Below are 15,744 nucleotides of genomic sequence, written 5' to 3'. Positions count from 1 at the left end.
TTAGTAATTAGTACTTGCACATGCAAACTGATTACTCATTGCGCAAACATCTAATAAAATTTATTAACTTTCATTGATAATAAAATAATTTTTATTACTTTATCAATTTATTTACATTAATTATTGAATATAAATATTACTCATTGAATCCATTTATTTTTTTGGGTTCATTGTGAGGTTTTATACGATTTACTGTGTAATTAAGTAGATGGAGATCTTGAAACAACCGCGTGAGTCTTTTTAGATGTCTGTCTGTATACGGAATCAATGCTTCTAAAGACGATGACAATGAGGACATTTGTATGGCGCCACTCCCAATGTCATTCATCAGTATGTTGATGATCAACTGAAAAATAATTCCCAAGTTATTAATAATAATAATAATTGTTTATTACCATAAAAATAGATTACGATTTACTGTATCGCGTGATTTAATTACCTGAGCTGCTTGCGCGTTACGACTATTAGTATTCCACGTAGACGCACACTTGAGTAAAGACTCTTTGTAATGAGGTTTCAATTCACTAATTGCATCTTTCAGCTTTTCACTATCACTGTTTTTTAATATGCCTTCAATAATACGCAGTACTTGCATTGGCTTGTCTAATTTTAATGCCAATTTCAATGCCGCTACCAGTTCATCAGCTTTAAGAAGATTTGATAATTTCTGCTCTTCCATTATTATTTTCTCTTTTTCTTCCATCATCTTATTGCGATTCTCAACAGTAACATCTCGCCATATTACTATCTGTGAATCGCTGCCGCCACTTATTATATGATTTTCATCGTCACTTACTGAAAATATATGAAAAATAAATATATAAATACTCAGAAAAAAAAAGATTTCTTGACGTAAAGTATTTTTAATCGTCTCAAGAAATTTTTTGAATTAGAAATTTAAAATAAAAATTTTCTTGAGCCAACAAATTTATGAGTGTGAAATAGCAGGTATCAGACAAATTTAAAATTATAAATAAATATAGTAAATAATTTAAAACATGCACTTTTAAATTTCAAAATTTTTTAAATGCGCATTTTTTCAAATTTAATTTTATTAATTATTTACTCTATTAATAATTTCAAATTTGACTGATGTCTGCTACAAGACACTCTTAGAATTTTTTTTTTTATTTAAAATAAAATTACCAGCAAGTGTCCAGACTCTGTTAGTATGCGCCTCCAATGTAGTTATGGCTTCTGAAGTCTTAACAATCCATAATTTTAGTAACCCATCAGAACCAGATGTAATTAATTGCATTCCACGTGTTATAAATTCTCCTCTCATTACTGATGATTCGTGTCCTTCAAAAGTCTGTTGTAAACAACAATTATAAAGTGTTAAATAATAAATTTTATTAAAATAATTTGAATAGATACCTTTAGACAATTTAATTCTGATATTGACCAGAGTTTTATGGTACAATCAGCGGAAGTTGTCATTAATACTTGATCAATTGGTGAAAATCTTACGCACCAAACACCTCGGCGATGTCCACGAAGTACTCCGATAAGTTGTAAGTTGTCTGCACTCCATAACTTAAATAATTAATCAATATTAGTACCCTAATTATACTTAATTAAAAAATTAATAATAATAATTAAAAATTACTTTAGCTGTTTTATCTTGTGATCCAGTAGCAATAATTTTATCATTAGGCGATATTACAACGCAATTAATATCACTTTTTGCTTCATGACCAACGACAGTATGCTCGACATTTAGGTCAATATTTTTATCTAAAAATAAATAAGCAAATTAATGATATTAATTAATATGTAATTAAAGAGGTAACAAATTACCTGTAGTAGAAAGTTTTTTCGGAAGACTCCACAATTTTAGACACCTGTCCTGACTTACTGAAGCAAAAAAATTAGCAGACGACTGAGAAAGTGCGACGGAGCCAACTGAGGCAATATGACGTTCACTGTGACCAATACAAAACATCATATGACTTTCTTTGCACATCAACCAAACGCGCACGCTGTTATCCTTCGCTGAAGACACCATCAAATAACGATTTGCCGGAGTTGTAGCGAGCGCCAGGACAATATCAGTATGCCCGCGCAATAATTGGCAATTCATCGTCGCCAGTTGGTACAATTTAATGTCCAAACTGTTGGTAGCAACGGCAATATGACTCCCGTTTTCTCCCACATAGACAATGTCCAGAATTTCGTCAGTGTACCCAACGAATTGCTTAGTGCACACAAAACTTTTCAATGCATGGATAAGAATATGATGATCTGTCGTGACAACTGCAAAACATTCGACTTGTTCGTTCAACAACAAGTGAGTAATGGAAAGATCGTCTTTGTCTTCAGCAGCTGGCACTAGTGAATTATTTTGACAGTAAACTTCGCGGCCAGATTTCATTTCCCATATCTTAACTGTGCCCTTTTGTCCAGCACTTGCGACAAATATTTTATTATCGGAATCTTCGTCAATGTCTATTGGCAATTTCATATTCGCGGGTATTATAAAAGCTCCTTCAATTCCTTCAAAGACAGGCAATACTCTTATAGAAACTTGTTGCGTGATATCCCAAAGAATCAATACTTTGTCACGTCCCGAACTAATGATTAATTGATATTAATATTAATTATTAAGCTTATTTATTTATATTGTAATTGTAAATGCATACCTTACTAAATTAATACCGTTATTATGAAATGATAGAGAAGTAACTTTACTAAGATGGGCTTTGAGTCTTATTGTCAATTGTCCTGTTGTAATATCCCACCCGAATATTTCATGTTTATCATCACCGGCTGCGAAGAGTAATTGCTTTTGTTCATCTGGGTGGAATTCTAAGACACTGAAAAATAATTTTATTATTTTACAAAGTCTAGTAATCAAAATATTCCTATCTAGTCCATATAATTAAAAATGAATGGCTTAATATATTGTAAAGAAAAACTAGAGAACGACTAAAGCACACTTGGAGTAAATGAATTAAAATCTGATAGACGAGGGTTTAGTTGTTTCGTTACCTTACGACTCCTATAAGTCCTTTTAAATTGTGAGTGCAGGAATGATGCTGCAAATTCCACAGTCGTACACTGGAATCACTTCCACCAGAGGCCATTATGTCGTTACCGAAAAAAGTTATCAGTGGAATCGGGCCCTGGTGAATTGACTTCCAATGTTTTACAAGTTTTTCGTCTGCGCAAAATGAAATTACGCATTTTAAGAAATGTATTGTAAATTAAATAAGTAATTAATTGATTAATTATTACCTTTCCATGTCCATAATTTAAAAAGACTACTTTTGTGAGAGGTTATTACTTGATTGCCATCATTACTGATACAAAAAGTATTGACGACATCAATGTCTTCATCTTCAGAGTTTCCTAATTTATTTACAACGAGTCCTGTGCTTATGGACAACACCGACACCGTTCCATTATTCAGACAAAATAAATGTTCTCCATCTTTGCTCCACTGTAAGATATAGATAAATTTAAATTTGAATACAAGGACCAGGAAAAATAATAAATTAAAAAAAAAAACCATCATACTTTGACATTTCCTCCAGTATAAAAAGCAGAATGTTTTGATTCTATAGCAAATCTGAAATTAAAATAATAAATTTATAAATATATTTAATTAACGTAACCTCAAAATTAAAAAAACATAATTTATAATTCATTTGCTGTCAAAAAATAATTTAAAAATTAATTAAATATACTTACGCTTCTTTTAAATTTTTGTTACTCATTTTAATTAAAAAAAATTAATCAGTTTCTTAAAATAAAATTCATTAAAACAATCAGGTAAATTTTTGTCTACAAACTGAGACCACGTGTCTCGTGACTGTTTAATTCAAATCGCGCGGCACTCTCGCGGCAACTTTTGAAACTTCAAAACGACAATAAAAAAAGAACTCCAAAAAGTAAAGTGCCGATTGTTGAATTACTTGATAATTTTAAATTACAATTACGATAATTAATAAGAGACTGTTAGTAAATAATAAATATTCACAAGCAATTTATTTATTGACAGTAAAGATGTCACTTTTGACAGCGAACTGTGCAAGATTAAATTTATACAGGCATTTATTACGTACATCGGTATCATCACAATTAGCAGCTCGGACATCAACATCAAAACCAACATTGTATGAATCTAAAAGATTTCCTGGGTACCAAGTACTTTATAATTTTGAAAATATAAAAAATGTCAGTTTAGTTAATCGATTAAAGTATCGCATGTCAATATTATCATGTATTGTCATCCCATCATCGATGCTGTTGGAGGTTACGAATTTGATGCCTCTAAGCATGTCGGAAGCATTTACATTTTTAAGTGAGTTGATGATTGTCAATTTATCGATACTGAAATTAGCCGGTCTAATAATTTTTTAATTTTTTTAAAAACGATAATTTAAAAAAAATAAATATTCTAAAAAGTTTCACTCATATTCAGGATCATAATTCATTAACTGAGTTATTTAAATTTGAAATTTTCTAATTACAGCGGTTGCAGTGACAATTTTTTTTCATGGAATCGGATTATTTTGTAACAACGTAATCGGGTACATTTACTCCAAACCAAAGAGCAATGATTTAAAAATTTCCTACGTTAATTATTGGGGCAAAAGAATTGATATAAACGCTAACGCTAAAACAATAACTTGCACTGAATCATCAAATATGTTTTTCCGACCATTATTTAATTCAGTTAAAACAGAAACTACTAAATTTCCATTAAAATTGTATGTAAAAGGAAAAGTTATGGATGAAAAACACTTTGATAATATATTTGGTATTCCATTTTAAATAAATTTATGTTTATAGTATAACAATGACTTTTATTAAATGATTATTTTATTTATAAGATAATTATAGTTATTACTTATGTCCATCGGTAATGAGCGAAAGAACGATTGGCCTCGCACTGTCTGTGAAGATCTTGTTTCTTTTTTACAACTCGTCCCTAAAAATAAATCATTTTATTTATTACAAGTACTTTTTATTCATTGGAATAGTAATTTAAAGCAAATTAATTGTTACTAATTAATTAATTAATAAACTAACTCTATTATTAGACGCGTCTATTAATTCTTTAGCCAGCACTACCGCGTAAGGAGTCCTGGGATCTTTTTCTTTACACATCTGCACCAACCAATTCATTGCTAAGAATTTTCGTCTTGGTTCTTTAAGAGGCACAGGCACCTGGTGAATTAAAAAATAAATTATATTTTAAATAATAACATAAGTAATGAGTTTATTTACCTGGTAGGTAGTGCCTCCTTTCTTGATACCCATAAGTTCCATGACAGGTTCGACATTGATCAGAGCTTTGTGCAAAATAGTTGTTGGGTCTAATATTATTTCTCTACGAGCTTCTGGAGTCTCTTTGTGGTAACGTTCTATCTGTATACGTTTTATGGTTTCGAATGTCTGTTCGATTAAACTACGTGCCAGTACTTTTTTACCTTTTCTCATAATTATATTTGTGAATTTTCTAAAATATTTCGACAGTTAATATGTAGTTAGTAATTTATTTAGTAATAAATATACCTCACAATGGGATCATGAAACTCGGAACAAGTATCATCGCCAAAGGCAGGTTTAATGGGTACATGAGCTAGATTTTCAGCTTCACCAGTTTCTTCTAGTAATGCTTGGTCCTCTTTTCTAAATATTGGCTTTATATATGTCGGTGGGAAGACGCTGTATAATTTTATCGAGCCTATATTTATGAAACTAAAAATTAAATATATTTATTAGTTCAATAAATATTAAATGAGAAGGCAACAGGTGCTCACAATATTTTTTCGTAGATTATAAATGTTTACTGCTCAGTTGTCTACTAAAATTTATTTCCTACGATTCTATTGCCTAAAAAATATTTCATGATGTTCAATTGATTACTAGTTAATTGTGAACCCAAATCAAAGAAATACTTAATTAATGTAGATAAGCTTCTGATTTATTTGCTGAGAAAATCTTGTACTTGAGGAGAAATGATCAATGGTCAAGACCGATCACTTGAGAAAAAAGACACAGCTGATCTGAAAAATATCAGAACCTCGGTAGTCTTCACAATAGTAACTGGAAAACTTGACAGAGTTTTCTATTATAAATTAGTGGCCTGATCAGGTCATTCCCTGCATCGACTGAGATTCAACCCAGTGTCTTATGGACCGGCGAGTTATACTATTGTGAAGACTACCGTAGTTCTGATATTTTTCAGATCAGCTGTCTTTTTTCTCAAGTGATCGGCCTTGACCATTGATCATTTCTCCTCAAGTACAAGATTTTCTCAGCAAATTAATCAGAAACTTATCTTCATTAATTAGGTACTCCTTGATTTTGGTACACAGTTAAATAGTAATCAATTGAACATGAAATATTTTTAAGTGGGCAATAGAACAAAGCAATAATTGTATGCAATTAAATTACATATCTTATATTTATCTCAGTAGGGCTGTAGGAAGCAAATTTTAGTAGGCGACTGAGCAGTTCAAAAAATAATAATTTAAAAAAAATAAAATACCTGGTTAAATTGATATTTTTTAAACATAATTGTAAATTTCTTGCTTGCAGCCCAATATTAGCCATCATTATTTTCCTGATAATTTCCACTCAATTATTAACCTGTCGACCCAACAATTGAAAAAAAATAATAAGATATCAGTATTAACCTCCAAATTTTATCACCTAATTCATACTCACCATAAATATAGCAGCGGTAATTTGCTGCTGAAAAAAACTTTTTATTTAAATTTATTGACAACTTTAAAAATTTTACTTTTTGTCAAGTAAATGTTGCAAAAAAATAAATAAATATATCGTCGATGATGTAAATAAGTATGAAAGCTGTAAAGTTTGAGCAGCGGTCAATAACACGCGTCAAGATATTACCGACTTAATTCAAGAGTGCCGCGACTTTTGAATCAATATATTATAAATAAAATTTGAAATAAATACGGGCGTTCTTGACATCTTTCTACTTTTAGCTACATAGAGAATAATATCGGACTGGTATATTTGTATACTGAAATTGACAACCTTTTAAGATAAAAATGTATGTCCATAGTGATATATATTTATCTATCGTTACTCGAGTTTTCCCGGTTTTCGGAGTTTAGTTCCCGAATCACGGCGTTTTCTTGTGTCGCCTCCTTCTGGGCATTAATATTTTCGACACTACTGACTTATCACTCTCTTATTCCATCAATTCACTGTATTTTAATAATCATAATTGTGAAAAAATATTTTTTATTAACAAATAAAGTAATTTGTATAAAATCAATAGATTTTTTTTTTCATAGTAACAACTAGTAAAATTTAAAAGACTGTTAATAAAATAATAAATAAATATATAAATGTATATAAAGTTGTAAGTTTGATAATTATCCAGCAGAAAAACGATGCGTTATTCTGAAAATCACTACATTTGCCCAATAAGTTGGTGGAATAAGATATCCTAGAAGGTGTTGGAAGGTGTGCCTTGACAAGTGGTTTAACCTGTATCTACAAATCTACATTATTTTTTAAATAAACTAAATAATAACTGATAACAATAATGGCTGAGAGCCAAGGCAACTCATCATCAAACCAATTTAATCAAGGTACGTTTATTTACAATTATTCATTTATAAGTTTTTTATTATCCTGAAAGCAGCAGACATTAAATTTTATTTATTTCTAATAAACAGAATAAATATTGACAGAGTTTTAAAAAAATCCATGAGAATTTTTTTAAAAATTGTGTATATTTTTTTAAAATTTCAAAATGACAACTGGGTAATTAAAAACAAAATTTTGAATTGTCGGCTACTTTTAGAATTTTTTTTATTTCGCGCCTCAGTTTTTTATACAATTTCATTCCATCGCTATTATTATAACCTACCTCTTATTTTTTAGACAATTAAAATTTTTTAATTTATAATTAAATGACACTAGCCCACTGTAAAAAATCAGGAGAATTCGGAGTGATTTGGTTTTTATTTAAATCCGAATTATCTGTCACTTGGAGTTCTGGAGTTGTTAAAAAGATCACTCCGGTGGACTAAATATGGATTTTATTTTATTCCAATTTGGAGTTTTAATATCGAAATTAATTCCCCTGGAGTGAATTTCACTATGATTAAACAAAAAACAGTCATCCGCTTCGCATTCACTCCGAATTTATTCCGCAAATTTTTAACAGTCGCTTGATTAATAAATTTCAACTTTTTATTTATTTATAACTTTATCAATATTTATTTATAATCTTGGCATTAAAGTTCCAGGTTCTGGTCGGACATTCAACTTTCAGCGTTTTGATTTTCGTTCAAATAATGACATACAAAAAGAATCAGGTACTAAATTATTTTTATCATTGATTATATATATATATCATCGGCAAGTACTGATAATTAAATATATTTAATTTAAGAAAAACGACGAGCTCTTAAGCTCCCGTTACCAACACAAAGCAGTAGTTTACCAACAAATTCCAGTAATTCAAGTTCTACTGGAACGTCAGCTAGTTCTCCTGTACCGTAAGTACTTTTATAAATTTTATTTATCACCTAATAAATATTTATTATCTTTATTTAAATATCTATTTTTTTTTAGACTTTCACGTCCTATCTTGCCTTTATCAATATCTAAATTACCGGTTAAATCTCGGACGCCACCGCAACAAGGACATTTTCCTGATAAAGCACGGTAGCTATTTAATTACCAATGTATTTATAACTATAAGTACTCAATAATTATTAAAGAAGAGACCGTTGGTTTACTTGAGAGTAATAGAGCAAAGACTCGAGTTTTTTAAAATAAATAATAAATTAAATTTTTTTTTTATGTAGGGATAAATTAAGAATGTGCCAGTCAATGCAAAGTACTGGTAAATTACAATTGTCACCAGACACAGTGTACGATTTTACAAGTGAAGATCTACAGGACATTGGTGAAATTGGTCGAGGAGGTTTTGGTACTGTAAATAAAATGATTCATAGGATAAGCAATACTGTCATGGCTGTGAAAGTAAATTATTATAATTAATGATTAGTAGGGGTGTGCGAATAATTAGAACTTACGAATTACTCGTAAATTAATGAATCATTCAAAAGTAGACATGAGACAATTTATAAATTTAAATAAATTAGAATAATGAAGTTTTAAAAAATGCGCGTAAAGATTTGCGTTTATCTAAATATGCATTTTTAAATTTTTACTCTATTTACATTTCATTCATTTATTTTGAAATTTTAAAACTGCCAATTGTCAGCTACATTCACACTCACAATAATTCAAAAATTTTATTTTTAACGACTTTCAATTTTAATATTTTTTCGAATAATTAAAATTTTTTAATCGAGTAGTTTTGAAAGTAACAAATAATTCAAAGACTCGGATAATTCTAAAATTTACAAATAATTTGTTAAGTCCTGAATGATTCAAAAGTTTGAATTATTCAATTCGCACACCTTTGAATTATGTATAATAATAAATAATTGTAAATATTTATTAAAATAATAATAATAATTGTAGAGAATTCGTTCTACGGTAGATGAAAGAGAACAAAATCAATTATTAATGGACTTGGAAGTGGTGATGAAGTCAAATGAGTGTCCATATATCGTGCAATTTTACGGAGCTTTATTTAAAGAAGGTGACTGTTGGATTTGTATGGAACTAATGGACACCTCATTAGATAAATTTTATAAATTTATTTACGAGAGATTAAATAAGAGGATACCCGAGTGCATACTGGGTAAAATAACAGTAGCTACTGTCAAAGCACTCAACTATCTTAAAGAAAAATTACGAATAATTCATCGTGATGTTAAACCAAGCAATATTTTACTGGATCGTGGCGGCAATATTAAACTTTGTGACTTTGGTATTTCTGGGCAGCTGGTGGATTCTATCGCACGTACGCGTGACGCCGGTTGCCGACCTTACATGGCTGTAAGTCATAGTTGATATTTTATGTTTAATATGAAAGTCTAGGTTGATTAATTTTTTTTTTTTTTTAATGGAATGATTGGTTCTGTTTATCAGCCGGAACGGATAGACCCCCAGCGAGCTCGCGGTTATGATGTGAGAAGTGATGTCTGGTCATTAGGAATCACACTGATGGAAGTTGCAACTGGTTATTTTCCATATCCTAAATGGAATTCTGTTTTTGAACAATTGTATCAAGTTGTACAGGGGGACCCGCCGCGATTATCACCCAATGGCAATGGCAATCATTTTACTATGGAATTTGTAAACTTTGTTAACACTTGGTAATTATATTTTTTATAAATTACTATCTGTGCACGAAAACAAAAAAATTTTGTTTTCAATTCATACTAAAAAAAAATAATTTGAATATTTGAAAGAAAAAAAAATATAAATTATATTTTACAGTTTAATAAAAGAAGAACATCAACGCCCGAAGTACAATAAACTTTTAGATCACGCATTTATAAGACGATCTGAAGAGGCGCAAATTGATGTCGCTGCTTATATTTGCAGCATTATGGACAATATGGCAAATAATGGGATAACACCATTTACAACTGATCAGCCTTAATAATTAAACAATAATAATAAATATACAATTCAATAATTAATAATTAATGGAAATTTTTTCTTGGTTTTAAAGAAAATCGGCTACACAACTGTCTTGATTAACTTTAATTATTTTTGAGCGATTGATTACTTTTTGAGTTGAATAATTACTGTTTGAAACACAAAGGTCATGGTAAAATTGTAAAAAAGACATTTCGTGTTTTATAGAATTTGTCCTTTTTCCGCGGTAATTTTAAAAAACTTAAAATGTGATCAATTTAGATCTTAGATAGCATAAAATAACGTCGCAAATAGTTGACTTAAAAATAATTTAAGTTGTCAAAGTATCCAGACATTTGTGTAAATATCTTTTTCTTTTAAATTAAATTATTATTATTATTATCATCATTATTACTATTATTATTATTATTATTATTATTATTATTATTATTATTATTATTATTATTATTATTATTATTATTATTATTATTATTATTATTATTATTATTATTATTATTATTATTATTTGTTGCTCTATATTTTAATTCGATATTTTAATTGTTGTACAACCCAAAGGCAATATTTAAAATTACGCGCGCATTTGTTATTTTATTTAGAATCTACTGTCAAGTTATGCCCTCACTTAAATAAGAGAAGGGTCGAATAATTAAAAATAAATAAATCAATAAGGATAAAAGTAAATAAAAAATAAAATAATTAAGATTAATGAAGAAAAACTTGTTTGTGTAGCGAGTAGTTGTCATCTGTCACGGTGGCCTTTGTAGACAAAAAAAAAATTAATAATAAATAAAATTTTTAAAAATAAGAACTAACGAGCGGGAATAATTAATAAATTAATTAGTCTACTTTCTTACGTACAGCACTTGTAAAAAAAAAAAAATGAGTAAAAAAAAGACATTAGTTCTCCATTAATTTAATTATCACTAAAAAAATATAATCAAATAATTTTAATAATAATACTAATAATTTTAATAATAACAATAATAATGATATTAATAATAATAATAATAATAATAATTAATAATTATCATAAATTTATATTATAATATTAATAATAATAACAATCAATTAGTATTTTAATCACGTATATCAATACCGTTCGTTTGTCTCGTGACCCACTCGTTTATAAAAAAAAAAAAAAAAAAAATTATTGAAAAAATTACTTTACATTTTATAAATAGTTAATTGTGTAATGAACTCTGGCATGATAATTTTTTTTTTAATGCAGAAGCAGTAAGTTATTGATAATTGTAATTTTATTAGAATCAGCTTATTACCGGCATTTAAAATTAATGAAATGACTAATGCCTTAAAAAAAAAGGATAATATTATGTAATGTAATGAGATAATAAATGCCTGATTGATTAAATATTATATGAAAAATTTTCTTGTTACTTTTAGATTACTCGAGTTTTTTTCTATCGGCTAACGACCCTTTCAGACAAGGGAATCATTCACCGTGACGAGGCGGCTCGTCTGCGGGTCCAGGTGCATAGCAATAATGTATTTAATCCACGCGATTATTTTGTAATAATAATAATATTGATAATGATAATAAATTATGGTATGGACTTGCTATTATTTATTGTATGATATTTAATATTTTTATTTTTCAATCAAAATTATTTACGAGTTTCGAGTAATTTCTAGTCTGATTCGTTTTCTTTATAAAAAGTTCGAGTAGCCGGCAGAACTTCGTCGACCTTCGCAGGTAAAAATATGGCTGACGATTCTAGTGAACCGGGGGTCGAAATCAGTACTAAAGGGGATGGTGGCAACAGTGGACGTAAGCTGTCGCGAGTCTTATTTTATTTAAATGTCTTTTGATCTTTGCACCATGAAATAAATTTATTTAGTTATTTAACGCTAATCAAATTTATTCTGTCTCTTAACAAACTATTATTTCATTAAAACGCGAATTTGAATTTCCTTTACTGTTTAAATTATCTTACATGTTGGTAAAAATTGTGAAATCATTTACTTGATAAAATAAAGTGACAGATAAGAAGTAAACTTGGGATTCCTTATTTATTTTTGAAAGATATTTAAAAACTTGGTAAGTTGATTTTGAATTTTTAAATATTTATTGTAAGACAAATATATTTTCCATGAGTTTATTAGGGGAAAATTTGTGAAAGTAAAAGCGAATTGTTTGTGGGAAAAATTATTATTGATGTTAATTTTTTTATGTAGGAGTCAGTGTTAAAAAATTTCGTATATTTATAAATAAATATAGTAATTTAAAATTAGTATGTGGGCTGAGTAATGTTGCAGTGACGGTGTGCTGCTGCGGCAAAGAGAATCAATTCTTTTGAATATTTAATCTACCTGGCATTACAACTAGCCCCTTCTTGGCTTATATGCCAAGACGCACCGATTCTATGTCCACTTTCGTCGTGGTTATCTATTCATTGAGGTTGACCACTTAAATAAGTCCACATCATCTTTTACGTATGACCCAATAATTTTGTTTCCCTTTATAACTACTGCCCGTCTTAGGCATTCATTAAACTTGTTATTTTCAAGGCTAATATTCATTTATTATTTCATAAGTCATCAAGCGAAATTTCATTTCTTGACGGAAAGAAATTAAAAAATCCATTGATTCTAATCCGCGGAAAGAATGTTAGTTTGAATTTTTATGATACTCAAATTAGTCGACGTCTAATAATTTTTTAATTTTTATAAAAATGATAAATTTTAAAAATTGCACCTATAGTTTTTCAAATTTTCTACAGGTGCATTTTTTTAGATTTTTTTTTTTTTAAATTAAAGTGCAAAAAAAAGTTGAAAATTGTTAGTCGCCTTAACTTCTGTTTCTTCTTCTGCTAATTTGAGAATAATCAATTTTTAAAGAAATTTTTTTTATTTAATGATAAAAAATAAGAGGATCACCTGTTAGTAGTTTATTGGGGGGCTAACAGAATGCATGATAAAAAATATTAGAGTGGGCAATGAGAATGAGAAGCAGGTTGACACGCTGTAGGGGTGAATTTAAGTGTGTGTGGGATTTACTGTACATACTCGCGTGGGGTTTGTGAGTCACAACCTGACGCTTGACGTAGTAGACTTTAACCTGGCGGCGGTCGAGGGGCCTGAGGGGTCGAGGGTGACCAGGAAAACCCAGCACAGGGAATGGATGTATAGTCGAGAGGTTTTTTTTTATGTATATTTAAATTTGGGATGGTGGTAGTGAGTAGAATGTGGTGGTGTGTGAGTATGAGCGCATGCATGATAGTGGTTGGTATTCGGTGAAGGTGAACGGCAGGTGGTGGTCCGTCGTTAGTGATACTGCTGCTGCTGTTTGAACCAGCGCACACCATCATGGACGTGATAGAGTTGAGCCAGGGGGTCGACGGCCAGAGAGGCAGGGGACGGATGTTCCCAGGAGATTATTGATCGCCTTCAGATACTTGCCCACGCTCTGATGGGGAGGACAAGGACGACTGCCGTCGTTTTCCGCCCCTTTCTTTCATTTTCTTTTTATTCTTTTTATTTTTCGCCATTTTTTATATCATTATTTCAATGCTTTTATATTCTCTTATATATTATTTGCCTGAGTGTCTTTTTGATGAAAAATTAAATGATAAAATCATTTTTAAAATAATTTTTTTTGCCGCGAGGCGTAAAAAATTATTATAGGAGAAAATAAGTAATTATTTTAAAATATATGTGATTATTATTTTACTCATGCTAATAAATTATAATGCGGCTCAATATAAATATATTTTAAAAAATTACATTAGTAAATGGTATATTTTATGAGATGGACAATGGACGTGGCTAAAAATCATCAAGTCCGATCCTCTCAAACACCGACCAATGATCGTAAAGTCTGTGATACCTGAAACGTGATTCGTGTCCTGAGCTTCGGTGGACGGAGCTTCCCTTCTCCAGGACATCATAGGCGGCGTCTCTTTAATTATCCTTCATATCAGAGATATCGATGGCTCGCTAGATTGCTCCAATTCCATCAACCCTCGATCAAAAAATGACTATTTATTTTTTCTCCATTAAAAAAAAATTATAAATTACAATAATTTTATGACACGTGTTTGACAGAACAAGACACGTGCTCATAAGACAGACCGCGACTTCCGGTTTTTCTTTCCAAACGGTAGTTTCAAATGCACCTGGATCAAATTTTCTATCCATTATCATAACTGAAATTCATTCAACCATATATATAAAAAGAATTTCTGGACACATAATTTTTACTTGTTCCAAAAAATTGTTTGCACTCAAAAATCCTTTTTCTCTCTCCCATATATATATATATATATATATATATATATATATAAAATTATTGTTTGATATTTTCTGATCGGTTTATAAAAATTTTTTTGAATGAAAAATCCGACCATTCAGTTTATTGGCACTTATTAATATCATAAAGTTTGAACGACGTTTCGTTACTAGATATAGTAACATCGATTCATTAACATTAATTTACATATTGCAATTATTAGCGTAGTATGTTAAAATATGTTGTATATCTTGTGTAAATACATGTTATAAATTATTGTAATGGTAATATAATGATTTACATGACACTGTAAAACCTGCATGAGATTTAGTTAGAAATATTTCATGCACACATGCGTTTTAATTTGAAATTCTACTTATCAGGGTTGTAAAATTCCTGATATAAAAATATTACACTAACATTTATTAAATTATTCTTCAATGCTAATCGTTCTCATTGAAAAATTAAATTGAATGACTGATGGAAAATTCCGCCATCAAAAAGTTAAATTTGAATCGAATGGAAGTTGAATGTAAAAAAAGTATTAAAATTAAATTATCAAAAAAAGTAATGCGCGCATTATTTACAACCCTGTTACTTATTTGAATTAGCGTTTATGTGAATCTCAATAATCGTAAGATAAAATTATTATTGTACTTTAATTTAATATTCGAACCTCTCAACTATACTTATTAATTAGAAAGCTATTTAATAAGTATTAATAAATATATTATGAATTGACCTAGTGTGACGTAGTGGAATTTAAATCGTTGAGACTCATCGTATCGCGAAAGATCGATTCTGTAATATATCACGCGAGCATTAATGTAATTCCACCTCTTTCTCATTTTACAAATGACCGCCGTTCTATTATTACTATTTCGTTTTTTTTTTTTTATAACTATTTTTTTTTTTTACTTAAATATTAATAATATATTCAAATATTGTAAACAGTTGTGTAGGGGGTTTATGGAAGG

The 15,744-nt window shown here is 29.4% G+C and overlaps 4 protein-coding genes across 4 annotated transcripts; 2 read left to right on the top strand and 2 right to left on the bottom strand.

The window, feature by feature from the left end:
- Positions 1-74: 74 nt before the first annotated feature.
- Positions 75-3,822, bottom strand: LOC103568927 (transducin beta-like protein 3). The gene is made up of 11 exons (XM_008545964.3): positions 3,694-3,822; positions 3,520-3,571; positions 3,238-3,442; positions 2,992-3,163; positions 2,643-2,816; positions 1,801-2,573; positions 1,610-1,737; positions 1,378-1,536; positions 1,147-1,312; positions 440-795; positions 75-346 (listed from the first exon to the last, which is right to left on the bottom strand). The coding sequence occupies exons 1-11, from the start codon at positions 3,717-3,719 to the stop codon at positions 137-139; spliced, it is 2,421 nt and encodes an 806-aa protein (XP_008544186.1). The 5' UTR covers positions 3,720-3,822; the 3' UTR covers positions 75-136.
- Positions 3,823-3,861: 39 nt separating this feature from the next.
- LOC103568929 (transmembrane protein 186) lies at positions 3,862-4,802 on the top strand. The gene is made up of 2 exons (XM_008545967.3): positions 3,862-4,306; positions 4,478-4,802. Exons 1-2 carry the CDS (start codon positions 4,009-4,011, stop codon positions 4,777-4,779), a joined length of 600 nt encoding a protein of 199 aa, XP_008544189.1. The 5' UTR covers positions 3,862-4,008; the 3' UTR covers positions 4,780-4,802.
- LOC103568928 (28S ribosomal protein S7, mitochondrial) lies at positions 4,783-7,005 on the bottom strand. Its single transcript, XM_008545966.3, has 6 exons — positions 6,682-7,005; positions 6,503-6,603; positions 5,524-5,709; positions 5,236-5,467; positions 5,038-5,175; positions 4,783-4,936 (listed from the first exon to the last, which is right to left on the bottom strand). Exons 2-6 carry the CDS (start codon positions 6,568-6,570, stop codon positions 4,856-4,858), a joined length of 705 nt encoding a protein of 234 aa, XP_008544188.1. The 5' UTR covers positions 6,571-6,603; positions 6,682-7,005; the 3' UTR covers positions 4,783-4,855.
- Positions 7,006-7,142: 137 nt separating this feature from the next.
- On the top strand, positions 7,143-11,329 carry LOC103568930 (dual specificity mitogen-activated protein kinase kinase 4). Its single transcript, XM_008545968.3, has 8 exons — positions 7,143-7,580; positions 8,238-8,312; positions 8,390-8,495; positions 8,572-8,664; positions 8,808-8,985; positions 9,493-9,912; positions 10,006-10,232; positions 10,357-11,329. The coding sequence occupies exons 1-8, from the start codon at positions 7,535-7,537 to the stop codon at positions 10,520-10,522; spliced, it is 1,311 nt and encodes a 436-aa protein (XP_008544190.1). The 5' UTR covers positions 7,143-7,534; the 3' UTR covers positions 10,523-11,329.
- The last annotated feature ends 4,415 nt before the right edge of the window (positions 11,330-15,744 follow it).

Source organism: Microplitis demolitor, chromosome 3 (assembly GCF_026212275.2).
Source record: "Microplitis demolitor isolate Queensland-Clemson2020A chromosome 3, iyMicDemo2.1a, whole genome shotgun sequence".
NCBI lineage: Eukaryota > Metazoa > Arthropoda > Insecta > Hymenoptera > Braconidae > Microplitis > Microplitis demolitor.
This window is presented reverse-complemented; position numbering and strand designations above follow the sequence as displayed.